Genomic DNA, 19,739 nt, shown 5'->3' with positions numbered 1-19,739 from the left:
ACCCAGCCAGCACCCCGTACCCTCCTCTCTGTCACCGTACATCACAGTTCACATTTCCGCCACAAGCCTGTGAGGTTTCTGTCGATACACGTTACCAATCCTCCACTGGTGGTCCCGCACTGATGTTGCCTCATCTGATAAGACTTATCTATCCTCTCTATCACTGACACATGTCTGGCTCACACACACACACACACACACACACACACACACACACACACACACACACACACACACGCACACACGCACACACGCACGCACACCTCATGAGGATAAACACACTTAGGCAGCCATGCCCTGCAGTCCATCTATTTGCACAAACACTATCAGACTAAATATCATTCCCCTTCTGGATTTTATAGGGTGTCATGATCAGGAGCTTTGGGAATGTTGCTTTGGGAATACTAGTGCAGTCTACTATATGGCAGCAGCCTTATTTATCTAACGTTTTAGTACTTCCTTATGTTTTCTTCCTTACTCCTAGATGTGGACCAATAATCTTGTTGTGGGTGATCTTCATCAAATTGAGAGAATGGCGGTGTCATTGTCCCCCAGAGAGTGTTTATCCTGTACCGATACCGGCACAGTGTCTCTGCTCATTTTTTGGGGCCCAGAGAAGTAATGTTGCAGTTGTTTGTCTGTGTTTGGAATTATACATATCCCACCAAAGATGTATAGTTCTCCCGCAAAGAGAGCGAGAGAAATGTAAATGACTTAAATGGGATGGACATACCCATGCACTGCTCGTTTACCAAGGTACATACCAAGGTACATATCATGTGCTGTCATTGGAACAAAGCTTTCAGATTATGACGACCGCCTGAAACTCACATTTGAAAAGCACCTATTGGACTGAGAGAAGAGGCTTTGCTCAGTCAGCTTGGACAAGGAAAGTTGAATGCTGCTGAATTGTCACACCAACACATCGAATACAGCATGTTGCACAAAAGGTGTACATTTCTTTGGCCAAACGATACTGATAAAAATCTGCTTTGCATTGGATTGCGTTCATAAATACAACCACATCCAAACCTTTTGTAACGACAAGAAAAAACATTAATTGCACATCTCTGAGCAACCAAGGAATGTGTTTGACTGTGATTAAAATCTCAGTGGAAAAAAGAAAACATCCGTTACGGAACGTGCTTTCATATAAGTAGCTCCTGTTCCCTCTCGACAGGCTGCCACTGAACCAGCAAGGCCCTGGGTACCAGCACTCTGCTAATTATTGGTTCTAATTCACACCGCAGAGCCAAACAACCTTTTATTGAGGATGTCACGCTTCTATTGACACTGACAATCATTCTTCCTTGCCAGCATGGTTCATTGACTATCAACTCTGCTGGTCTCCCACTTAATCTACCCTGTACCTGTTGGGATTTGTTTTCTTATTCTGTGGTTTTCCTAGAGATGTATTGATTTTAATCTATGCCTTTCCTCTTAAGAAGAATTAGGATATACGTGCACCTACTTCCCTGCAGGTTTGTAGAGGTGTGAAATGTAAACAGATAAATAGGTGGATGGCTTTCTCTCAGGTGCTGAGGGTTTTTAATGCATTCCACAGACTATTAGGATGGAGAACTTCCTACACACCCTCAGATGGCACCCTCAGATGGCACCCTCAGATGGCACCCTCAGATGGTCACTAGCTTTGAAGTTCTCAGGAAGTCCAAATATACTCCACAGGGGGTCAAAATGAATTTATATCATCTCCAAGATGTGTTTATCTCCAAGATGTATTACAGTAAAACAGTAGTGTTGTGTTTGCATCGACAAAGTCCTGTGCATTTTCTTTTCTTGGCTGCCTGGCAATATCAGATAATGGATGTGTTTGTTTGTGACAACTGGATAATGGTGTCCATTTTATTAACAAAATGATACTGAAAATACTGTACGTCCTATTTTAATACTTGTTGTAATATGGTGTCCCAAAATGACACCATACAAAGAAAACAAGTGTCACCTTTCATCACTGCCAAAGATTATGCTCAACATTAATGAAAAAGTGTCAATCATCCACACATAATAAAGTGTGATAGATGTTAACCTATTAGTCAGAGTGTAGAGTGTAAACAGACATGAGATACACACTTCCGATGGATACATCACTCCAGGCTCTCCTGTCCTCAAGGCAAATGCTGAAAGGATGGATGACTCAAATCCACTTGCTTTCAATCCATCCCATCAGTGTCAAATAGTTAAGGATTAAACTTGACTAATTCTGTCAACCCCAAAAAAGGGTTGATTTTTCTTCTCTCCAATCATCTTTTCACTGAGACACTGACACAACTGAACGTGTCAAAAGGAATATAGACCCACACAATTGTATCTCTAGTGACCTGTTTTTCACCTGGGAGTGATGAGATGTCACTGTATATGTTCAATGCATTGCAAACCACGTACTATACCTATGCAAAAGATATTTGGGTTAAGGTGCCTCACACTGGTTTACAAAGGCAAACAACAATACCATCGTCCCTGGGGCTGGCCTGGGATGCTCTATCTCCGTGAGAGAAACAGTGCAACTTTTAACCTGATTTAGCATCTGATAGCAGGCTTTACAGAGTCCACGGTGCTCGTTGTCAAAATGCACTGTCTTGTGGCTTTTTGTCAAAATCAAGTGATCAACACGTTCATTGAAATGAATGATAGAGAGTACACGGGTCATGGATATAACTTTCACGTCATTTTTCTGGAACAAACCTCAACAAGGATGCAATAAAGTGAAAGGAAATACAATTTATTCGTTTTTACACAGTTCTAGAAACTCAACTCTCCACTGTCGCTGTTCTTTGACTCCCCGTCGCTGTAGCATTCTGTCATCTTTGACACGGGCGCACGGCTGCGCATCTCTCCAGCTGACATTTCAACTATCCCACCACCACTGGACACGTTGACATCTAACAGACTCTGCAAGTGTTTAATGTAGTATATTGCAGCACGAAGTGTCTCCACTTTGCTGAGTCTTTTGTCCTCGAACTCTTGGGGAAGATGCTCCCGGAGCCGTGCGTAGCCCTCGTTTACGCAGCGCACCCGCTGCCGTTCCCTTTCGTTCCTTTTCCGAATGAACGCTGGTTCGAATGAATAGTCATAGACACCGATGTGCCTGTGGAATGGGAAATACGAGAGACACCCTGCGAATCTCTGACCGTACACAGGATCCAGGTAGGTTGTTGTGTCCAGAGGAAAGGGCAGTCCACGCGTGCCCTTGTAATGCGCTATCTGGTGATCCATGGAGAGGCCGAGCGCTATGGGTCTGACATATGGCATGCGCTCAAATAATCCCTTCTTGTGGTCAGACATCTCTCTGCAAAGAAAAATAATAATTTAGGGTTGATTTATGCTGGTTATATAGGCTATTCATTATAACACAAAACTCTCAGGTTAGCCTATCATCATGGAAACTATGAAACTCATCCCACCCATGGTTTAAATAGAAATTATAGGCTATTTCTAACTTTCATGCATCTTCATTTTCCCAACACCCAAAGCCTTCGAAATTACAGTGTTAAATACACGGCACAGACTAGAACATTCCCATTAATTCCACAATTGAATTCATGACCTGAGTTTACCTCGTCACAGAGTCTTCATAATCATCTCTCACCGTGTGTTATCTCCTTTCCCCGTTTATGTTTGTCTATTGAAGTATGCAGGTGAAATTGTAACCTGTTAGAAAACAAGTTGTCACATCCCCATGCCCTCTGTCTGTGACAATCTCTAGTTTTTGTTGGTTATCATGCCAGGTGGGTGTGATCTTAAACTGGGCGGGGAGAAAGAGATATGTAACCCTTTCTCTCAAGACAAAACTACAGTGTGCTATGTATATGAGTAGACATGTATTACTGAAAAATATTTGGGGATTTACTTTTGACAGCGAAAGGATAGTGGGGCCAATGGGAGATATAACTGTCAAACAAAAGCCAAGTCTAATTTGCATATCGAATAAGCATCCAAGTAATTTAATTTAAGTTACATTTACAAAGTGGACCTGTGCAGCCTAAAAACCTTTTTTGTTAGGGTCCGTGATAAGAAACAAAACAGAGAGGCTTTGGCAAATGACCTCAGATCAGATGTTCATCCTGCAGCGCAGCTTCCTGCATGCGCATGCTCAGTGTGTCACGCTGTCATGGACCCGAAGAGGAAGCCTTTTGGTATTTTAGCTTTTGTTTTCATACAATTTTAACTTACTGTATGCTCCATTTTTATATATTGCATGAATATACAACATCGCAGCATTGTCTTTGAATCGTCAACGTGAGCTATACGCTCAAATTGGGATCGTAACGTTTTTTTCGGTCAAATTGTTAGTTTCTCTTGATTCTCGTTAACGCTATTCTTAGCATGCTAGCTAGATAGCCAGCTAACTACATTACCAATGGTATTCATGTGTAGCGAAAAGGTGCAATATGCGGGAATCGTTCCGCCTTTACCTAATAGTTGGCCTAATTTAAGTTTGTGACAAAACAAACAATGAATCGTGTAGAGAATAATTTTCCCATGTAAATCGCTGTGAAATATATATGAATTAAACCTGAAATATTGTACTTTCTGCTGTTTGACTCGCTTTCAATGAGTGACAGGTCTATAAGTCATGTCATGTGAATTTGGTCTGGTCGCCCAAAAAGTTACATTTTGCAGCTACTGTATGTGAAATTGGTCAGGTCCCCCAAAAGTTACATATTGCTTACTTTGTTAATAGGGTCTCAGGGCAGTGGCTCTGATTTGGGACTGTAACATGTTATATGAAAGAGATATCTAGCTAACTTATGCATTGTCATATTTTGCTACATGTTTTGGTGAATGTGACATGCAAATTGAGCAAATTGATGATTGGTATCTGTGTCCATCCTCTCCAGCCAGCAGAATGCACACATTTCACACTATCTTGGATGAGCACACACTGCCGAAGTCAGGTATCCAACCACTGTGATAGACTTTCCACACATTTTAATGTTTTTCTTTTGTCCGCCTCAAATGGGATATTACACAGCGTTTTCTAACACCTTAGACTTTTTTTTGATTCCTCTCTAGAATGAATGACATGAACCTCAGCCCTGTTGGGATGGACCAGTTAAGTGTGCCCGCTGTGAGTGCCAGTCATCTGGGTCTACCCACCTCCCCAACACACAACCCCATCACTACGCCAGGTAAAACACATTCACTTATTTACATTTACATTTTGAGGATGTCAGCGACTTACAAATTGGTGAATTCACCTTCTGACATCCAGTGGAACAGCCACTTTACAATGGTGCATCTAAATCATTAACTCTGCTGGATTCCCACTTATCTTATCCTGTATTCCTGTTGGGATTTGTTTTCAGGTTGTTCCGGAAGGTGGTGATTGACTCCGCTGTCCTGGCGTCGTGAGGGAGTTTGTTCCACCATTGGGGGGCCAGAAGAATTAGCGATAACAGTTTTCCCTGGGTTTGAGCGGGAAATGTAAACTTCCTAAATGGTAGGGATGGCTTTCTCTCAGGCAGAGGTGGATGTGCATTCCACAGCTTGGGTGTAGGGCCTGATCAGAGCCTGGATGGCACCCTCAGATGACGTTCCCCTCAGAGCTCCCTCAGCACCATGGTCACGGATTTGAAGTTCTCTGGAAGCCAAATATACGGAGGAGGGGGTCACGTGAGAGATACTTGGGATGGTTGTCACCAAGATGTATTACAGTAAAACTGGATGAGTTGTTGGGTTTGCATGGCAAAGTCCTGTGCAGCCCAGCCAACAGATAATATGCAGTAATCCAGATGTGGAGATGACAAGTGCCTGGATAAGGACCTGCGCCGCTTTGTATTAACAGGGTGATACTCTGGATGTTGTAGAGCATGAACCTACAGGAATACCGCCATGATGTTGGTTGAGAGGACAGGGTGTTGTCCATCACGCCAAAGGTTCTTAGCATTCTGGGATCATCCACACATAATAAAGTGGATAGATGTTAACCGTGATTAGTCAGAGGTCATGTAAACAGGCAGTCCTTCCCCGGGAGGATACATCAGCTCCAGGTCTTCCCAAGGCAAACACATTGAGGGGTGATCCGTTCCCACTGATATGCTGAAAGGACATGCAAATCCACTTGCTTTCAATCCTGGTCATCAGAAGGTCAAATAGTTAAGATTAATTGTGTTCGTCTGTCAACCCCAATGATAGGTTGATTTTCTGACTCTCCAATCATCTTTTCGAGACTGAGACACTAGACACAAGCCCTGACACCAGTGTCAAAAGCGAATATAGACCCACACAGTATTCTAGTGACCGTTTTTCACCTGGGAGGATGAGATGTCACTGTATATGTTCAATCCTATAAGCGTGGGCCGCCCGGAGATGCCCATGCAACTCGGAGATTTGGGTGGAGAGGAGGATCTGATGGTTCACAGTATCGAAGGCAAGCCGATAGGTCTGATGAGAGCTGGCCTGGGAGTTAGCTTTAGCAGTGCGGACTTTTCCGTGATTAGCATCTGATAGCAGGCTCAGTTGAGACTGCTCGTTGTCAAAATGCCTGACTTGATTTTTGTCAAAAGAAGGATCAACACGTTCATTGAAATGAATGATAGTGGGAGTAGCTGGTCATGGATATAACTTTCAGTCATTTTTTGGAACAAACCTCAACAAGGATACTGGTCTGTAGTTGTTGACATCGGAGGGATCAGTTTAGGTTTTTTCAGAAGGGGTGCAACTCTGTCGCTGTTCTTGAAGACGGATGGGATTCGTAGCCATCTTTGACACGGGCGCAGGGCTGGTCCCCAGGAGATGGTCAACTATCCCAGACCACTGGACAGGGTCACAGCGGGCAAGGTTTTGGGCAGCACGGCCGTCACAAGAAGCTGAGATTTCATCTGGAGAGAGAGGGGAGAAAGAGGTCAGAGCACAGGGTAGTTCCTTTTGAGCATGAACGCTGGTTCGTTTGAATAGCAAACGACACGGATGTGCCTGTGGACCTTCTTTTCAAAATGGTTGCGAATCATCTGACAGTACAGGGAGGAGGGGGGAGGGGGGGTGATTCAGGAGGGAGGGAGAAGGTGGTAATGAGCTTCTAGGTGATTAGAGGCCAGATGGGCCTGGAATTTGGCAGTGGTAGAAAGTCCCTTCTTGCAGTCAGAGACAGCAGGAGGAAAATGTAATTTAGGGTTGAAGGATGCAGGTCCGCATATAGGCTATTTTATCCATTTCCTCTCAGGCTGCCTATCTGTTCTGTGAAGCTCGCAAAGTCATCGAGCCACCCATGGGGAGGGGAGAACCGAGCCGGCCTGGAGGATAGGGGACTAGAGAGTCAAAGGATGCAGAAAGGGAATTAGGAGGGTTGAGGAGGCAGACTCAGGAGAAAGGTTGGAGAAGGTATGAGCAGAGGGAAGAGATGATAGGATGGAAGAGGAGAGAAGTTCATGACGAAGGTTGGGACGGTTTACCATCGAGTAGGGGCAGTGTGGGAAGTGTTGGATGAGAGCGAGAGGGATAAGGATCTCAAGGTATGGTCCGGAGACTTTATGTTTGCATTGAAGGTTAGGTGGAAGAACCATGTTAGAAAATGAGTTGTCACATCCCCTGCCCTCTGTCTGTGACAATCTCTAGTTTTTGTTGGTTATCATGCCAGGAGGGTGTGGAAAACTGAGGCAGAGAGAATGAGATATGTAACCCTTTCTCCCAAGACAAAACTACAGTGTGCTATGTATATGAGGAGACATGCATCAAGCTCATTGAAAAATATTTGGGGATTTACTTTTGACAGCGAAATGATAAGATGGGGCCAATGGGAGATATAACTGTCAAACAAAAGCCAATTCAAAGGAGGCAAGTAATTTAATTTAAGTTACATTTACAAAGATAAAAACCTTTTTTGTTAGTCCGTGGGTAAGGGGAACAAAGAATGACCACTTGGGAGAGATGAGGATCCCGGTGCCACCACCTTTTGACCAGAAGCTCTCGGGGTGATGCGAGAACACGTGGGCGGATGACCTCAGATCAGATGTTATCCTGTGGTGATCCATGTTGCCATGTCAGTGCCAGGAAGTCATGGACCCGAAGAGGAAGGCTTTTGGTATTTTAGCTTTTGTTTTCATACAATTTTAACTTACTGTATGCTCCATTTTTATATATTGCATGAACTACAACATGCAGCATTGTCTTTGAATCAGTCAACGTGAGCTATACGCTCAAATTGGGATCGTAACGTTTTTTTTTAGGTCAAATTGTTATTTTCAGGGATAACGCTATTCTTGACATGCTAGCAGATAGCCAGCTAACTACATTGCAATGGTATTCAATGACGAAGTGGTGCAGTCTGCGGGAATCGTTCAGAAAGTTAAGCTAATTTAGTTTAGCAATGAAGAATCTTATAGACTGAAAAAATTAAACCATGAAATGGTACAGTACTGCTGGAGTAGGCTAGCTGGTTGGCTGCGATGTAGCTAACCTAGAAAATTCTAGGCTAAACAATTGACTTAGATCAAAGACGGCTATGTAGCTCAATGAGTGACAGATCTATAAGTCATGTTTATGTGAATAATTACTACAGTGCCTAAAAAGTTACATTTGGCAGCTACGTTATGTGAAACAATAGCTGGCCCTAACCTAAAAATTACATATTGCTTACTTTGTTAATAGGGTCTTAGATACAGTGGCTCTGATTTGGGACTGTAACATGTTCTATCAAACAAAACAAACGTATGCATTGTAATTTTACTACATGTTTTGGTGAATGTGACTGAAGCACGTTGATGATTGGTATCTGTGTCCATCCTCTCCAGCCAGCAAAATGCACACATTTCACAATTGTCTTAGATACAAACACTGCTATGTAGCTATCCAACCACGATCAAACAAATCAAACCGTTTTACTGATTTTTTTTCTCTAATGAAGTGAAATGAAAGATGTGATACTACCAGCAGCGGAATGTTGACCGGGTAGTTGGAGTTCAATTCGGTAGAGGTTGGCTAGCTGTTGGCTTGCAGCATTTCTACGTTAGGACGACAAATAGCTGGCTAGAATGTAAATTAAGATAACATGAACCTCTAAACTGCCCAAAGTTGGGACAACTGGACCAGTTAAGTCGTTCAGTTGAGTGTAATAGTTTCCTGCTAGTGGACAGTGGATGTTGCCAGTCATCTGGGTCGTTAATACGGCTATGTAGCTAGCTAAGAAGAAATTGCTAAGATAAGACAAATCAAACCCCCATCGAAATGTAATGAAATGTAATGAAAACTACACCCAGGTAAAACACATTCATTCTCTTATCTGGTGAAACTACATTATTATTATTATCTTAATTTGTTTACATATTTATGCCAATTATAGTTGTTGATACAATGGTCGATACATTCGTTTTGTCCCCCTTTACTTCAGGCATGTCTGTGGCTATACCCAGCCTGGGGCCCTCTCTTGGGTCTCTGCCCTCTGCTCTGTCGCTCATGCTGCCAATGGGTCCTCTTGGTGACCGGGGGGTCATGTGTGGCCTTCCAGAGAGGAACTACTCGTTACCTCCCCCCCCCTACCCACACCTGGAGAGTAGCTACTTCAGACACATACTGCCAGGTAGGCCTGAGCACTTCTCTTCACCACGGTCTGTCATCTCCATCGTATCTCTCATGGATATCTTAAGGATTCATGACATTACACCATGACACGTTTGCTGGTCTATATGTACATGGATTGGATATGATTTCTCTTTCTCTCTATCAAGGTATCCTGTCTTACCTGGCAGACCGGCCTCCCCCTCAGTACATTCACCCCAGCAGTCTGAACATGGACGGGACTCTCTCTGTGTCCAGCCAGAACCCCTCAGGGCTGGACCCTTACAGTGGCCCTGGAGGCCCTCTGGAACAGGGCCTGGTGTCCCTGGACTCCCGTCAGGTCAGTGGCCAGGGAGACCTCCACCAGGGTGGGGGCCACGAGGTGCAGCTGGACTCCACAGGGCTGAACATGGAGTCCCGGGTCAGCAGCCCCATGTCCCCAGACAGGATGGGAGAGGACCTGGCCAACATGGAGGGGGTGGTGGGGGCTGAGAACCAACAGCAGCTGGGAGGGAGGGGCCAGAACCACGAGGGCCTGGGAAGAGTTGAGTCCTCTGGGGGCGTGATGCCCCTGCACGGGCCTGGCCTGGAGCTTCCTGTGGGGATGGAGCCAGAGCACCTCGGGGGCCGGGTGGGGAACTCAGGGGGAGGCGGTCTGGGGGAGTCTTTACACAGCTCAGGGGAGCTGAACTCTGGGGTGGTGAGTGTGGTGCTCACCCAGTCCCAGCTGGAGCCTGTGTCCCTCCATGGTCATTCGGGCATGGGCCTAGAGCCGGTGAACGTGTCCCCCATCACGGCAGAGGTGTCCATGGGGCCAGAGAACAGCCTGTTGCTGGTCAACTCCACCCTGCAGCTGGAGGACTCCACTTCCAACAAGGAGAATATGGTCACTGCCTTCACCATCTGTGAGTAAGAGGGAAGAATGGCAGACATTTTGGTTTTGTGTTTACTTGCGCTGAGTTATTGCTGGGCACGGTGGCTCATTTTTGGTCTGTAAGGAAAATCTGAGCTTGGTAATGTATAAAGCTCTCCCAGCTTACTGTTCTGTTCTTGTCATCCATTGGAAGTCTTTGAACTTCTGATCTGTATATCTTTCTTAACTTGTTGTTATGTTGCGTTTGTGAACAGGGTGTACGCTGTGTGAGCGCTCGTATCCCTCCGACTGCCCAGAGCACGGCCCAGTCACCTTTATCCCAGACACGCCCATCCAGAGCAGAGCGCGACTGTCACTTCCTCGCCCGCTCTGCCTCCGCATCTCTGTAGCTGATGAGCCTTTTGGTATGGAAACCGCTGTGGAAGATGCAAGTTCGCTTCCAATGTCCTGCTTCTCTCCATCTGTTTTCATGTGTCCTTTCAATTTGATTGCTTATTCATTGAGTGTACAAATCATTGAGATCACCTTCCTAATATGGAGTGATTAGAACAGCCTCAATTTATCGGGGCATGGAGTCTACAAGGTGTCAGGTGTTCCTCAGGGATGCTGGCCCTTGTTGACTCCAACGCTTCCCACAGTTGTTTCAAGTTGGCTTGATGTCCTTTGTGTGGTGGACCATTCTTCATACGTTAAACTGTTGAGCGTGAAAAACCCAGTAGCGTTGCCGTTGTAGACACAAACTGGTGCGCCTGGCATACCCTGTTCAAAGGCAGACATCTTTTATATTGCCTATTCACCCTCGGAATGGCACACATACACAATCCATGTCTCAAGGCTTTAAACTCCTTCGTTAACCTGTCTCACCCTCTTCATCCACACTGGTTGACGTGGATTTAACAAGTGGTGTCAATAAGGGATCATAGCTTTCACCTAGAGTCACCTGGCCTGTTTATGTCATGGAAAGAGCAGGTGTTCTTAATGTTTTGTACGCTCAGTGTATATTGATTTGGACATTTCCATGTAAAAGGACCCATAAGCACCAACGTGAAGTTCATAGAAGCATTTAAAATTGGGTTTCAAATGAAAGCCAAGAGTCAATATATATATATATTTTACATTAATGCATATCTACATTTTTCAACCATGTTCCCTCCTAAAATGGTTGAATAAGCAAAGGCTTTGATTTCTAGTCAAACAGATGGAAAGTAGGTCTTAGAAAACCTCTACCAGGAAAAAGTCTTAAGAAATAGATAAAAACACAATAATGATGAAGACCCAACTAATGTCAACACTTATATTTGGTTTTGGAGACTTTTCTCTGCCTTCTTTATGTTTAAAAAACATTTTGTGGCTTGACATTACGTTTCCAAAACCCTGTCTCTCTTGCGATATGTTCTCATTTCTCTCCCCAATGAGGAGGGATGACCATGAAAATCGTAAGCATATCAATTAGTTAGTGTTTTTACTGATATTTTGTTTAGGAATGATTCATTGATTAAAACACAATTACCAAATCGGTCATTTCTGCAATTGAATTGGCTACAATGGGAAATCATGGTAGTCACAAACCACAGTTGGGTTCACAAGATTGGACAGTACAGTACAGGAAAGTATAGTTCAGTAGTAGAGTACAGTACAGGAAAGTATAGTTCAGTAGTGTACAGTACAGGAAAGTATAGTTCAGTAGAGTACAGTACAGGAAAGTATAGTTCAGTAGTGTACAGTACAGGAAAGTATAGTTCAGTAGTGTACAGTACAGGAAAGTATAGTTCAGTAGTGTACAGTACAGGAAAGTATAGTTCAGTAGTGTACAGTACAGGAAAGTATAGTTCAGTAGAGTACAGTACAGGAAAGTATAGTTCAGTAGAGTACAGTACAGGAATGTATAGTTCAGTAGTGTACAGTACAGGAAAGTATAGTTCAGTAGAGTACAGTACAGGAATGTATAGTTCAGTAGTACAGTACAGGAATGTATAGTTCAGTAGTTTTACAGGAAAGTATAGTTCAGTAGTGTACAGTACAGGAAAGTATAGTTCAGTACAGGAAAGTATAGTTCAGTAGAGTACAGTACAGGAAAGTATAGTTCAGTAGTGTACAGTACAGGAAAAGTATAGTTCAGTAGTGTACAGTACAGGAAAGTATAGTTCAGTAGTGTACAGTACAGGAAAGTAGTAGTGTACAGTACAGGAAAGTATAGTTCAGTAGAGTACAGTACAGGAAAGTATAGTTCAGTAGTGTACAGTACAGGAAAGTATAGTTCAGTAGAGTACAGTACAGGAAAGTATAGTTCAGTAGTGTACAGTACAGGAAAGCATAGTTCAGTAGAGTACAGTACAGGAAAGTATAGTTCAGTAGAGTACAGTACAGGAATGTATAGTTCAGTAGTTTACAGTACAGGAAAGTATAGTTCAATGAACACTAGATTTGAGTACACTAATGTACTGAACTTTACTATACTTTACTGAACTCTGTATTGAACTCTACTGTACTGTGCTCTACTCTACTCTGAGTCTCAGCGTTACTCTATTCCGTTACTGTGGAATTGCCCATTCAAAAACAACTTACATCTTGTTCGCCCGTCATTAATATCTCTATATGGGTGTGTGTGTGTGTGTCTCTCTCTAAGGAGTGTTTGCTCGGGACATCATACCTCCCAGGACCTGCTTTGGACCCATGGTGGGTCAGCACTGTAGCAACGTAGACCTGCAAGACTGGCCAGACAAGGACACCCCTCAGATATGGAAGGTCAGTGGCTTACACCATCCACATCTCCTCATTTAGATTTCAGATGACCTTATCGTGGAATTGCATGTGAGTCAATGAAATGCTATGTCAATTATGTGGATGAAGGGAGACACCATTCTGACCAGTAGATGGCGGTGTTTTTCAGATGTTCCACAACAACGTACTGGAGTTCTGTATCGTGACCACAGATGAGAATGAATGCAACTGGATGATGTTTGTCCGCAAGGCAAGGTAATTATCACTTAGTGAAGCAGTCTCATGCATTTGGCTCAGTGTTATTATTTTTGTTCCATAATGGCTGCCACTCAGATATGTGGTATCTCTGTGAGCAGGACCAGAGAGGAGCAGAACCTGGTGGCCTACCCCGACAACGGGAAGCTGTTCTTCTGCACGTCCACTGAGATCCTCCCAGACCAGGAGCTGCTCTTCTACTACACCAGGGACTACTGCAGGCAGATGGGGGTCCCTCAGGTCCCAGAGGGCCAGGTGTGCCAGTGCGGCAAAGAGTGCCAGTCCTTCGCCGAGCTCAAGTCCCACCTGAGCAGCCACAACAACCACGGCCATTCCCACAGCCCCAGCCAGGACCACCACCAGGAGGGCAAGCTGCCCAGCGGTACCTCCATCTCCTCCTCATCCCCCTGGGCCTGCCACTCCCACAACAGCAGCCTCTCTCATAACACTAACAACTCTGGCTCCAACACACACAGACACTTGCTTGAGAGGAAGTACAAGTGCAGTATGTGCTCGCGGGCGTTCACCACGTCCACTAAGCTCAACGTGCACTTCATGGGACACGTGGGGATGAAGCCGCACAAGTGTGAATACTGCAGCAAGGCCTTCAGTGATCCGAGCAACCTGAGGATGCACCTCAAGATACACACAGGTAGGGGATGAGTGGCGTGGCCTAAACTCACACGTGCACACATACACATTGACATGGGATCTCTCAACATAGCAGCTGAGCATTTTCTGTGTCAGTCTCGGGTGTTTCTAAATGAGTTACGATATTATTGAAGGCGTTTTAAAACGCATGATGGTTCTACTGTATACAATACCAGTCAAAAGTTTGGACACCTACTCATTCAAGTGTTTTTCTTTACTTTAACTATTTTCTACATTGTAGAATAATAGTGAAGACATCAACTATGAAATAACATATGTGGAATTATGTTGTAACCAAAGAAGTGTTAAACAAATCAAAATATATTTTCTATTTTCGATTCTTCAAAGTAGCCAGCCTTTGCCTTGATGACAGCTTTGCACACTCTTGGCATTCTCTCAACCAGCTTCACCTGGAATGCATTTCCAACAGTCTTGAAGGAGTTCCCACATATGCTGAGTACTTGTTGGCTGCTTTTCCTTCACTCTGAGAACCAAATCATCCCAAACCATCTCAATTGGGTTGAGGTCGGGTGATTGTGGAGGCTAGGTTATCTGATGCTGCACCATCACTCTCCTTGGTCAAATAGCCCTTACACAGCCTGGAAGTGTGTTGGGTAATTGTCCTGTTGAGAAATGATAGTGATAGTCCCACTAAGCGCAAACCAGATGGGATGGCGTATCGCTACAGAATGCTGTGGTAGCCATGCTGGTTAAGTGTGCCTTGAATTCTAAATAAATCACACAGTGTCACCGGCAAAGCACCCCCACACCATTACACCACCTCTTTCATGCTTCATGGTGGGAACCACACATGCCGAGCTCATCTGTTCACCTACTCTGCGTCTCACAAAGACACGGCGGTTGGAACCAAAAATCTCAAATTTGGACTCATCAGACCAAAGGACAGAATTCCACCAGTTTTATGTTCATTGCTCTTGTTTCTTGGCCCAAGCAAGTCTCTTCTTATCAGTGTCCTTTTAATAAACTTTTCAGAAATTCAACCATGAATCCCTGATTCACTCAGTCCCCTCTAAACAGTTGTTGAGATGTGTCTGTTACTTGAACTTTGTGAAGCATTTATTTATCTGCAGGAGAGGTAACCCTGGGTCTTCCTTTCCTGTGGCGGTCCTCATGAGAGCCAGTTTCAACATAGCGCTTGATGGTTTTTGCGACTACACTTGAAGAAACCTTTTGAAATTTTCGTCATTGACTGACCTTCGTGTCTTAAAGTAATGGTGGAATGTCGTTTTTCTTTGCTTATTTGAGCTGTTCTTGCCATGATATGGACTTGGCATTTTACCAAATAGGGCTATATTCTGTATACCACCCTTACCTTGTCACAACACAACTGATTGGCTCAAACGCATTAAGAAGGAAAGAAATTTCACAAATTAATTTTTAACTGTTAATTGAAATGCATTCCAGGTGACTACCTCATGAATCTACGGCTGGCCATGCTTTCCACCTGGCTACCCCTACCCAGGTCAACAGCCCTGCATCCCCCACAGCAATTTGCCCAAGCTTCCCCCAATTCTCCTTCACCCAAATCCATATAGCCGATGTTCTGAAAAGCTGCAAAATCTGGACCCCTACAAATCAGCCGGGCTAGACAATCTGGACCCTCTCTTTCTAAAATTATCCGCTGCAATTGTTACAACCCCTATTACTAGCCTGTTCAACCTCTTTCGTATCGTCTGAGATCCCCAAAGATTGGAAAGCAGCTGCGGTCATCCCCCTCTTCAAAGGGGGGACACTCTTGACCCAAACTGCTACAGACCTATCCTACCCTGCCTTTCTAAGGTCTTCGAAAGCCAAGTCAACAAACAGATTACCGACCATTTTGAATCTCACCATACCTTCTCTGCTATGCAATCTGGTTTCAGAGCTGGTCATGGGTGCACCTTAGCCACGCTCAAGGTCCTAAACGATATCTTAACCGCCATCGATAAGAAACATTACTGTGCAGCCGTATTCATTGATCTGGCCAAGGCTTTCGACTCTGTCTCACCACATCCTCATCGGCAGACTCGACAGCCTTGGTTTCTCAAATGATTGCCTCGCCTGGTTCACCAACTCCTTCTCTGATAGAGTTCAGTGTGTCAAATCGGAGGGTCTGCTGCCTGGACATCTGGCAGTCTCAATGGGGGTGCCACAGTGTTCAATTCTTGGACCGACTCTCTTCTCTGTATACATCAATGATGTCGCTCTTGCTGCTGGTGAGTCTCTGATCCACCTCTACGCAGACAACACCATTCTGTATACTTCTGGCCCTTCTTTGGACACTGTGTTAACAACCCTCCAGGCAAGCTTCAATGCCATACAACTCTCCTTCCATGGCCTCCAATTGCTCTTAAATACAAGTAAAACTAAATGCATGCTCTTCAACCAATCTCTGCCAGCACCTGCCCACCTGTCCAACATCACTACTCTAGACGGCTCTGACTTAGAATACGTGGACAACTACAAATACCTAGGTGTCTGGTTAGACTGTAAACTCTCCTTCCAGACCCACATCAAACATCTCCAATCCAAAGTTAAATCTAGAATTGGCTTCCTATTTCGCAACAAAGCATCCTTCACTCATGCTGCCAAACATACCCTTGTAAAACTGACCATCCTACCAATCCTCGACTTCGGCGATGTCATTTACAAAATAGCCTCCAATACCCTACTCAACAAATTGGATGCAGTCTATCACAGTGCCATCTGTTTTGTCACCAAAGCCCCATATACTACCCACCATTGCGACCTGTACGCTCTCGTTGGCTGGGCCTCGCTTCATACTCGTCGCCAAACCCACTGGCTCCATGTCATCTACAAGACCCTGCTAGGTAAAGTTAACCCCCCTTATCTCAGCTCGCTGGTCACCATAGCATCACCCACCTGTAGCACACGCTCCAGCAGGTATATCTCTCTGGTCACCCCCAAAACCAATTCTTTCTTTGGCCGCCTCTCCTTCCAGTTATCTGCTGCCAATGACTGGAACGAACTACGAAAAGCACTGAAACTGGAAACACTTATCTCCCTCACTAGCTTTAAGCACCAACTGTCAGAGCAGCTCACAGATTACTGCACCTGTACATAGCCCACCTATAATTTAGCCCAAACAACTACCGCTTTCCCTACTGTATTTATTTATTTATTTTGCTCCTTTGCACCCCATTATTTTTATTTCTACTTTGCACATTCTTCCACTGCAAATCTACCATTCCAGTGTTTTACTTGCTATATTGTATTTACTTTGCCACCTTGGCCTTCTTTTGCCTTTACCTCCCTTATCTCACCTCATTTGCTCACATTGTATATAGACTTGTTTATACTGTATTATTGACTGTATGTTTGTTTTACTCCATGTGTAACTCTGTGTCGTTGTATGTGTCGAACTGCTTTGCTTTATCTTAGCCAGGTCGCAATTGTAAATGAGAACTTGTTCTCAACTTGCCTACCTGGTTAAATAAAGGTGAAATAAAATTTAGTCACCAAAGCCCCATATACTACCCACCACTGTGGCCTGTATGCTCTCGTTGGCTGACCCTCGCTTCATATTCGTCGCCAAACCCACTGGCCATCCAGGTCATCTGTAAGTCTTTGCAAGGTAAAGCCCTGCCTTATCTCAGCTCACTGGTCACCATAGCAGCACCCACCTGTAGCACGCGCTCCAGCAGGTATATCTCACTGGTCATCCCCAAAGCCAATTCCTCCTTTGACCGCCGTTCCCTCCAGTTCTCTGCTGCCAATGACTGGAACGAATTGCAAAAATCACTGAAGCTGGAGACTAATTTCTCCCTCTCTAACTTTAAGCACCAGCTGTCAGAGCAGGTCACAGATCACTGCACCTGTGCATAGCCCATCTGTAAATAGCCCATCCAACTACCTCATCCCCATACTGTTATTTTTTGCTCCTTTGCACCCCAGTATCTCTACCTGCATATTCATCTTCTGCACATCTATCACTCCAGTGTTTAATTGCTAAATTGCAATTATTTTGCCACTATGGCCTATTTATTGCCTTACCTCCCTCATCTTACCTCATTTGCACACACTGTTTATAGACTTTTCTATTGTGTTATTGACTGTATGTTTGTTTATTCTATGTGTGACTCTGTGTTGTTGTTTGTGTCGAACTTCTTTGTTTTATCTTGGCCAGGTCGCAATTGTAAATGAGAACTTGTACTCAACTGCCTACCTGGTTAAATAAAGGTGAAGTAAAATCAAATCTAGTTGAGAGAGTGCCAAGAGTGTGCAAAGCTGTCATCAAGGCAAGGCCTGGCTGCTTTTAAGAATCTCAAATATAAAATACATTTAGATTTGTTTTAACACTTTTTTTGGTTACTACACGATTCCATATGTGCTATTTCATAGTTTTGATGTATTCACTATTATTATACAATGTAGAAAATAGTAAAAACAAAGAAAAACCCTTGAATGAGTAGGTCTGTCCCAACTTGACTGGTACTGTATAAGGTGATTATATGGTCTACATATGCTTCTCGTATAGGTTTTACTCAGTCTAACCTCAGGTGCTCCCACAGGTCAGAAGAACTACAGGTGTAATGTGTGTGAGAAGTCGTTCACTCAGAAGGCCCACATGGCGTCTCACATGGTGATTCACACGGGGGCCAAGAACTTCAAGTGTGACCTGTGTGACCGGATGTTCATCAGGAAGCAGGACCTCAAGCAGCACATGTTCACACATACACAGTAAGTTTAAACTTAAGCAAGCTATTGACATGAGTGGTATGGGAAAAGTATTGGTTCCAGTCAATAGCCTGTAACCAGGGCCCAAAGTCTCTGCCCGGGTCACATGGCCAGGGAAAACTCCTGGACATAAGACATATTGGTAAACACATTTTATCGAGTGTCTGGATTACCACCAGTCTATTTTCCTCTGTTTTTATCACCATTTCCCCTTCTCTCCCTCTGTACTCTTTTCTCCACCCCTCTGCCATCATCATTCCCAATGCACAGAGAGCGTCAGATCCACTGCCCCAAGTGTGACAAACATTTCTTGAGGACCAACCACCTGAAGAAGCACATGAACTCCCATGAGGGCCGCCGGGACTACATCTGTGAGAAGTGTGAGAAGGGCTTCCTCACCAAATACCACCTCACCAGACACCTCAAGATCTGCAAAGGCCCCAAGACTGACCGAGGGGCCCAGGAAGAGGAGGGGGAGGAAGAGGATGATGATGATGATGAAGAAGATGATGATGATGACGATGAAGAGGAAGGAGAGGAAGTCGAGAGACTGATAGATCCAGATAGCAGAGAAGACTGTGGGTTAGAGGGATATGATTCTGAGAAACCATTGTCCCCACACAATTGACTGTGACCTCAATGTGCCATTACAAGAAATGCTAATTTATTTACTTATTTTTAACTGTTAGTTTGTCTTGCCAAAATCTAATTTGTTGTGTCAGGTTCAGATTTATTTTCAAATATCAGTTTAACATTGGGCACAATCAAACAAGGATAACCCAGATTTTGATGTAGAGGTATTGTATGTGCTAAGGCTTCATGTTTTATTTCTTCAGGTACATTTCCCTTGCCTAACAGCTAATCATGAATTGTTTTCCCGCTGCTCTATCATCGCTCTATACATCAGTATGAAACTGCCATCCATGAAGTCGTTTGTGCCGACCGTGAGGTGATTCATGTAGGCTGGCTTTGGCCCAACCCATTGGTCACTGGGGCCAATCAAAATGTGTTTGCATTCTTAAAGAGT

General features: G+C 44.2%; 2 protein-coding genes across 4 annotated transcripts; one reads left to right on the top strand and one right to left on the bottom strand.

Moving 5' to 3' along the window:
* Positions 1 to 2,224: 2,224 nt before the first annotated feature.
* Positions 2,225 to 3,832, bottom strand: LOC135514534 (achaete-scute homolog 4-like). 2 transcript variants are annotated; one of them, XR_010451690.1, is made up of 2 exons: positions 3,576 to 3,832; positions 2,225 to 3,307 (listed from the first exon to the last, which is right to left on the bottom strand). XR_010451690.1 is itself a non-coding variant. In XM_064937964.1 (2 exons), exon 2 carries the CDS (start codon positions 3,301 to 3,303, stop codon positions 2,761 to 2,763), a length of 543 nt encoding a protein of 180 aa, XP_064794036.1. In that variant the 5' UTR covers positions 3,304 to 3,307; positions 3,608 to 3,793; the 3' UTR covers positions 2,228 to 2,760. The 2 variants fall into 2 exon arrangements, 1 of the variants encoding a protein (XP_064794036.1); XM_064937964.1 differs by having other exon boundaries at positions 2,228 to 3,307; positions 3,608 to 3,793.
* A 281-nt stretch (positions 3,833 to 4,113) lies between these two features.
* LOC135514782 (PR domain zinc finger protein 4-like) lies at positions 4,114 to 19,340 on the top strand. Of its 2 annotated transcripts, XM_064938380.1 has the most exons (11): positions 4,114 to 4,154; positions 4,860 to 4,916; positions 5,035 to 5,150; positions 9,347 to 9,535; positions 9,684 to 10,418; positions 10,642 to 10,791; positions 13,014 to 13,132; positions 13,278 to 13,363; positions 13,465 to 14,015; positions 18,547 to 18,715; positions 18,983 to 19,340. In XM_064938380.1, the coding sequence occupies exons 3-11, from the start codon at positions 5,036 to 5,038 to the stop codon at positions 19,338 to 19,340; spliced, it is 2,472 nt and encodes an 823-aa protein (XP_064794452.1). In that variant the 5' UTR covers positions 4,114 to 4,154; positions 4,860 to 4,916; position 5,035. The 2 variants fall into 2 exon arrangements, with proteins under 2 accessions (XP_064794452.1, XP_064794453.1); XM_064938381.1 differs by lacking the exon at positions 4,860 to 4,916 and having other exon boundaries at positions 4,123 to 4,154.
* The last annotated feature ends 399 nt before the right edge of the window (positions 19,341 to 19,739 follow it).

The sequence above is a fragment of the Oncorhynchus masou genome, chromosome 26 (genome assembly GCF_036934945.1).
Source record: "Oncorhynchus masou masou isolate Uvic2021 chromosome 26, UVic_Omas_1.1, whole genome shotgun sequence".
Lineage (NCBI taxonomy): Eukaryota > Metazoa > Chordata > Actinopteri > Salmoniformes > Salmonidae > Oncorhynchus > Oncorhynchus masou.
Note: the sequence above shows the minus strand (reverse complement) of the source record. Positions and strands in the feature narration are given on the sequence as shown.

Coding starts and splice junctions, on each gene's coding strand:
- LOC135514534 (XM_064937964.1), bottom strand. CDS start 3,303: ATGTCTGACCACAAGAAGGGATTATTTGAGCGCATGCCATATGTCAGA.
- LOC135514782 (XM_064938380.1), top strand. CDS start 5,036: ATGAATGACATGAACCTCAGCCCTGTTGGGATGGACCAGTTAAGTGTG. Junction 10,419..10,641: donor GGTCACTGCCTTCACCATCT/GTGAGTAAGAGG, acceptor GTTTGTGAACAG/GGTGTACGCTGTGTGAGCGC. Junction 14,016..18,546: donor GCACCTCAAGATACACACAG/GTAGGGGATGAG, acceptor GTGCTCCCACAG/GTCAGAAGAACTACAGGTGT.